The sequence below is a fragment of the Haliaeetus leucocephalus genome, unplaced genomic scaffold (assembly GCF_000737465.1).
Source record: "Haliaeetus leucocephalus isolate CR32 unplaced genomic scaffold, Haliaeetus_leucocephalus-4.0 Scaffold362, whole genome shotgun sequence".
NCBI lineage: Eukaryota > Metazoa > Chordata > Aves > Accipitriformes > Accipitridae > Haliaeetus > Haliaeetus leucocephalus.
The window spans coordinates 641,075-648,180 of NW_010972798.1; the positions used below are offsets into that span (position 1 = coordinate 641,075).

The 7,106-nt window shown below is 37.3% G+C and overlaps 1 protein-coding gene across 1 annotated transcript in view; it reads right to left on the reverse strand.

The window, feature by feature from the left end:
- Window positions 1-6,782, reverse strand: part of ZBBX (zinc finger, B-box domain containing) — a 22,120-nt gene extending 15,338 nt beyond the window's left edge. The window contains exons 1-5 of the mRNA XM_010572846.1: window positions 6,715-6,782; window positions 6,025-6,138; window positions 4,398-4,491; window positions 2,016-2,064; window positions 1,754-1,863 (exon numbers count right to left, since the gene is read on the reverse strand). Coding sequence (XP_010571148.1) covers window positions 1,754-1,863; window positions 2,016-2,064; window positions 4,398-4,491; window positions 6,025-6,138; window positions 6,715-6,782 — 435 coding nt within the window. The remainder of the gene's footprint in view (window positions 1-1,753; window positions 1,864-2,015; window positions 2,065-4,397; window positions 4,492-6,024; window positions 6,139-6,714) is intronic.
- Window positions 6,783-7,106: the final 324 nt, after the last annotated feature.

Genomic DNA, 7,106 nt, shown 5'->3' on the forward strand with positions numbered 1-7,106 from the left:
GGGCCGGGGCTCACCCGCGCTGGAGCGTGGTGTGGGGGCGCAGCGCCGCCTGGCGGTCGGCCCCGGCCAAGCAGCCCGCGCACAGCCGGGGCGGGGCGGGCAAAACCAGGTGGAAAAACAGGGATTTACGGTGCAGACGGGGCTGCGCGTTGAAAGCTCGCACGAAATAAAAACACGCCCTTTGCACTGCTGGGGGCGTTCAGTCTGACACAAAAAAACGCCAAAAAAACATACCGAAAGAATCAAAGGAAGCAAAATCCCGGTGGCTTTGATGCCAGGTAATCTTAACAGAAATTTAAAATCCACAGGCACTTTTTCCTAAGGAAAACCATTAAAAAGACCCACACAAATAAAATACCTGTTCCTCTTGTTTTGAGTGTTTGCAGCTCCAACTGGTTTAATTTGCCATAAAAGCAATACAAATACATCGTGGCATGTATTACAGGGGGCAGGAATCTTTGTAAGACAGGTGCTATTTTTTTTTAGAATAAAAATTTTGTTGTCTTATTCAACAATGGAACTACACTATTTACACAAGATACTTCAAAAATTGAATAGTATGGGGCTATCTCGCATTTCAGAGGCTAGGTTTCCTATTTATACTCGTTAAAAGGCAAAATCTCTCTATTAAATATAAATCACCTCATACTTGATAATACTAATTTCCACTCCTAACATAGCCAGCATGTGCCCGCTCAGAAAGCACTCAGAATTAAAAATGTGCCCTGGCGCTTATCAAAGTATTTTAAATTACAAAGTATTCATGGACTACTCAATTTTGCCCTATTTGCCTGAAACCATACATCTTATTTTAATCATATGGTAGTGTTCTTTAGTTAACTAAGAGATCAGCCGTCTTCAGTCACATTGACATGCGGGGCAAATTAATAAAAACACAGCTGAAAGAAACTCCCTGTTAAAGAACCGATAACAGTTCTGGTAAGAGAATCTTTTAATCTGTTTCCTTGCCATTCAGGGAAGATCAGCCTACAAAACCTCCCCTTAGCTTATGCTCACTAAGTAGTTATCACAGCGAGAAATCCTAGAATTAAAGTGGGTATCCCAACATATTTTGGGAAACAGTTGAGAAAAACTATTACTATTATTTCAATTCCAGAAAGGTAAGATATTTAAATAAAGCAGAATCAAATTAATCTCAAATATTTAAGTATTTTTTTCCTCTTTTTAAGTTGCTGCACATCTAATAGTCAATATGGCACCTCAAGCTGACCATCTTAAAGAAGTCTTATTTTTCCCAGCAGAACAAACTGCAATAAAAGGTATTCAAAAATCTTCAATTGACAAGAAAAACTAAGGCTAAAAGTTCAAATGAGCTCTTCGACTTTATCATTTCAAAGCAGCAGGAATACTTCCATCAAAATGATTCCTTTTTACAGAAGGGGCGGTGGCAGCTAGTATGACGACCTCCACAGACTACCACAATGCAACTGCATTGTACAGAAAAACTACCATACAAAAAGCTAACGTGTAATATTTAGACCTGCACCTGTGTTTTAGGCATGCACATATGTCTTTCCATACATAGATCTATTCATGAAGGAGCCTGGAAGTGAATTCCAAGTCAGATAGCTTGTCTGTGCAGACCACACACAGCTTACAGCCTGGAAAAACCCAAGGTAATTAATTTTACAATGTATTACACTTTATAATATGTCTAGATACTGCCACAAAGTTACTATATATACACATTATATTCTGTTGCTATAGAGTAATTTTTAAACCATTTACTTACCAGCAGTGAACTCTTAATTTCACACAGTCCACATGCTATCCCCTTCACTTCAGATTTTTCATGAGCTACAGCATTTGCCATTTCATGCTGAAATGGTTCTTTCGCTGGCTCTGAAAAGAAAAAAAAAAAAAAAAAAAAACAAACCAAAAAACAGTACTCCAGTCTCTGATTTCTTTATTGCTTAATTTCAGCAACCTCCAAGAAACAGATACTCTACCAGAAGTTTGTGAGTTTTTATTCAGGTAAAAAAAGATGTGCTTACCTTGAATCTGTTCCTTAAGTATTTGCAACTTCACTTTTCCTGAAGAAACCTAAATGGAAGAATATTTATATATATAGTGCTAATGCAAATGCATAAAAGTGTAACTTTTAGAGAATTAATATGTTACTCTTTCTAGGAAAATAGCTAAGTAGGTATTTAAAGAGAAAACTCCATGTTTTGCTCATGACAGCCATTAAGCCTATGACCAGTTTCCCTCCCCATTCATGAAATGACATAGTCCTCGTTTGCCCAGCCAGGTACACAGCAAGAGTTTGCCACAAGCATAGACCTGCAGAACTTTCATAACCATAGTGACTTAAGCTCAAATGTCCACCAGCGAAGTCTACTGCACGTATAATCCGCACATTTATCTACCTATAGTTTGTTGCAGTGGGAAGGTGTTAGTTTGCTTTCCTTCTGCTTCTTCTTATTACCCTTCCATGATTTAGCACTCCAGTAACTAATAATTTTCAGCATTTTTGCTCCTCAGTTTTTCCCTACAGAGTCCACATTGCATCCTCACTTCCCCCGCGTCCACCTTATGCATCTGCAGGCATTTTAATTTTGCCCTTTTGAAAATTCTGCCCCACGCATCTTCTCCTTAGCCATCACAGCTGAAATCTGAAGTCTTTGAAGTAGTAACAGCTCCGAGTTACTTGTCTCAGAGAAAGGGAAAGGGAAAAAGAAAGAGGTGGGTTAAAGAAAACCTTTTCATTCTGATCCTCTCTTCTACTCACAGGCAAGTAGGCAATTTTATTGAAATTGAGCATGTTGGATGAGAAGACCTTCACACCAAACTGCTGCTGCTTCAAAAGACTTCAAATAGCAACTGCGATGGCTTAGTCTGAAGTAGTCATTGTCTGTTTTTCTCTTCAGACTTGTATCAGCTTTATTTTAGCCAGTTTCAAATTGTGTCTCTTAATTAACAGCTTTCATTTCAATACAGCATATGTAGCATGGCTTCCAGAAAAAAAAAAAAAAACAAGAGAAAACTCTCTTTTTATGTCCCACTCAGTCCAATTTGCGTGCCTCTCCAGACACATCAATGTCTGCTAAAGGAAAGAGGAAGTAACTCTAAGTTGAATTAGTTTGGATTTGGGGATCCCCTACAGATTTTTTGTACTAATTCATGGAACAAGTAAAGAACATAAGCTCTGTTATCGCAATTGGTATTTTAACAGCACTCGTGAACATTATTTGATGACGGATACACCTAATGCTTGTTTCTATGATGTATAAAGCCTCAAGGACAAGAGCCCAAGCTATTAAAATGATGAATTTAATTCACCAGAGAATTAAGACTAGGTTATTACAGTTGGAAGTGATAACACTCCCTACAAGGTCCAGTCTTCAGCTGCTTACACATTTGACTACTTTTTACCATTCCCATACGTCTGCCTTATCCTCAATATTTTTTGAGAGTTTGAGCAAAACTGCCCTAGCCATTTCCAAAAGGAAATAAGGGGAAAATACTCCATTGTGTACATATTAAAAAGGAAAAAAAAAAAAAAAATTTCAGTGATTCAGCAGGAAAGTTCTACATCCCTCCTTTCAGGTCTGAGCAAGGACAACACAGAACAAGAGTCAATTGATAAACCTAATCCACATTTTAAAACACTCAGAAGCATTCAGCCTCAGTCCAAGAGAACAGAGTCCAGTCCTTGTTCAAGAGAATGCTTCAAAGGTCTGTTTAACCCACACTTGACCAACTACCATCAGTCCTCAGGGGATGAATGTAGGACATTTCCAGCTACTGTGGGCCAAGCGGCAACTTGGGTTCTCAGTCTCCTTCTGTACTTACTGAAAGAAATCCAGAAGCATCATAATAAAGATTACAGGACATGCAGAAGCTGGGGGGAAATGAACTACAGAGTCATATGTGAATTCTACCATGAATGCAGTTGCAATTACACAGTGACTGAGTTAAAGAAAAAACTTTAACTGTAGGATATTTTAATGTTGTGTGCCTTTCTCATAGCTTTTATCTATGAAGATAGAGAACTTGTACTCAAAACTTCACGTGAAGCCTTGTATTTCAGATTCATAATGGACATCAGACGTTTGAAGGACAGGCTCCTGATGACTTCCATCACTAACAAATTAGACTCTTACAATATTAAATCTGTGGAAGCAATGACAATTTGCTATCTATGGCAATTAAAAAAAAAACAGATCACCAAACAGAACTTGATGTTCCTCCAGCTCAAAGGGAACCATAAGCTTGGCATGGAAAAATTAAAAAAATCAGAAATTTTACTCAGAAGGTGCTTAACCTTTTATTTTTACAGTATTTAAAATGCCCATGTCTGTAGCATAAATTTAGTTCTAAATCTAGTTTTGTTTTAAATAGCTTTACATGCAAATATACTGATAGTTTACTACCTTATTATTGTTTTCTTTGCTTTGTGACAAAACTCGGGCTTGGATGGTCATTCGTCCTGCCTGTCCAGATTTCCAATGATAAGCACTTGATTTCCTATGACCCAAGAGCAAGAAAGAACTTAGAAATTATGTCTTCTGTAAGCAAAAGAAGCATAAAGGTTTTCCTTCAGGTTTTTAAATAAGAACAGAGCATCACAAAAATAAAATACTTGTCTATAGGACTGTCAATTCCCCAAAACCCAGATACCTCCCCTCCATTGAAACCTGTTTCATGTCTACTTTAATAGTAGTAAATACATCAAATGTATAAGAAAGTACTTGGTTTTAGACCATCAAATTGGTCTAAGTTTTTAAATGCAAGAAAATCCCATCAATTCTCTAAGGTTGGTTTTAGAAGAATAAAAATGTAACAGAAGTACGCTTTAGATAAGTCCTCATTGTCCCAATTTACTCTAGGGCACTTGTCCAGCACAGCTAAAATGCAGCATCTTTTAATAAGCCAGGAACACATACCTACAATTAAGACTTCAGCGAATATCAGTTTAGACATATTGACTACTGTGATGAACATGGAAAACAGTGGGGAAGAATTTAAGACTAAGGGAGATTAAACTGTGATTTTCAGCTTTAGCACACTGCATATACTTATAGCACTATTGCATAATATTTAGCAAGTATTCAAATGACTGATCTATTTCATTTTACAGAAAACCAAGCATAGAGCAAAACAAACTCAAGTATACGAAACAAGGGGTAAGAAAAACATGTAGGAGGGAAGAGGCATGATCTTCCCACCAGTGGTGCAAATGCCAATGATTCCTGTCATTTGAATTCACCACAACACCACTATCAGGGTTTGCAGGTACAAGGCCATGAGAACAATACAGTGGAAAAGTGCCACGCGCTACGTGGAAAACATTGCCTCAAAAGCTCAAGCAAAAGTTTACAAAGCTGCAAACAGCAGGCTCTTAGCATTACCAAGACTAAGGCACCGAGGTATCCAAGGCACTTGTATCTCCAGTGACAAAGTATGTCAGGCAGAAATACAAAGAAAGGGAAACAGATGTTGCAGAGATTTGCTAACAGAGTGAGCCAGTAACAGAGCTGAGAGATTTAAACTGCCACCCTAGCACTTGCTTCATTACATTATGCTTACTTTCCAAGCCATGTTTTCCATCATACAGAAAATGTTTTTCTGAGAAGCTACACAGATGTATGCAAAACAGGATCAAAGCAATATTAAGAACAGCATCCTCTTTAGAAACTTCAGGAATAAGACTGAAATAGTGCAGGAGAAACTACTTTCTGTCTCCTGCTTTAAAACTAAAGTGACAAATCCAGTCAGACAAGACAAAAAGAGAGAAGAGGGAATAAATGAGGAAAAGGGATCTCAGTCGCTGAAGGAATATCCCTGTCAGGAAGGATTTGTTCATTTACTCCTAAATAAATAAATAATCCCTGCCACACAGGAGTTTAAGAAGAAAGTCATAGGGTAGCAAGCAAAGATTGAAGAGAGTGAACACTATTGTGAATTCCAAACTGTGCAAGAGATCCCATCTGGGGCAGGGGGAGGTGTGGAGGGAACATCTCATTGGATTCCTTTTTTTGAAACAGAAGTTTAACTTACTTTCTCTCTTCTTTTTCTTTGCTCATGTTTGACTGTAGTTGCCGTAATTTCTTCTCCATCTCTTTGGTTTCTGTTTCTAACTGCACTTTCTCCAACTGCAATTCTCTGACAGTTCTGGAGGAGTTAAAGGAATAAAATATTCATTAGAAATTACATGAAAGACAATAAGGTATCTGAATAAGTTTAAAGCAGCAAGAAAAAAAAAGTTGAAAAATTTGTCATTTAAGGCATGTCACCCTTCTATCTCCCAGCAAGACTGAAAACAGTTCTGGAAAATTTAGGGCAGGTCAGGTACAAACTCCTTGGACCCAAGAATACCTCCTTACAGAGGGGTATGCTGACAGTGATATGGCTACTCCAATATAAGCTTTACAGTGGCCAACAAAAAACTGATACAATTGTGTCTGTATTAAAACAAACTATCCCAGTGAATTCTTTAGTATTGTTTGTTTACAAAGTATATATGTTACATATACAGAGTTATAAGACCTGTACCTTACTCAGAAAGTAGATTAAAGGCTAAGAAAAGAAAGGCTTAAGGATAAAAGTGTAGGGAAAATACTAGAAAAGAAACACATCATGATTCTTCTTGCTCTTACACAAATAAGCTCTTCTACTTAATGTTGCATTGAAACTTATTAAAAATGATGAAAAAAACATCTCTATCACAATCAGATAAAATGCACTCACTTTGCTTTTAATCTCACCGAGGTTCCAGTTTTTGAGCCTGGGAGTATTACAAAATCATTGATGTTCATGACACCCGGTATAATCTCTTCTAAAAAAGAGAATTTCAGTGATCTACAGTTAGCAACCTGTTGAAATGGGAATTCAATTGAAATTAAAACAGTAAAAACTTGTGACAAATACAAAAATGTTAGTGTATAGAAGGAGACAAATGAAGCACAGAACTTCTTTATATGAAGTGCCAATAAAATCCTACAGCAACTCTAAATTAAATTTAACTGAAAGAAAAACTTTTTATTACATTCATGATACCAGGGGAAAGGATTACTTGTCTGTTTCATTTGGGCAATTCCCTAAAGTTCAATGAAAGCAGTTTAATATTAAATAAAACACAG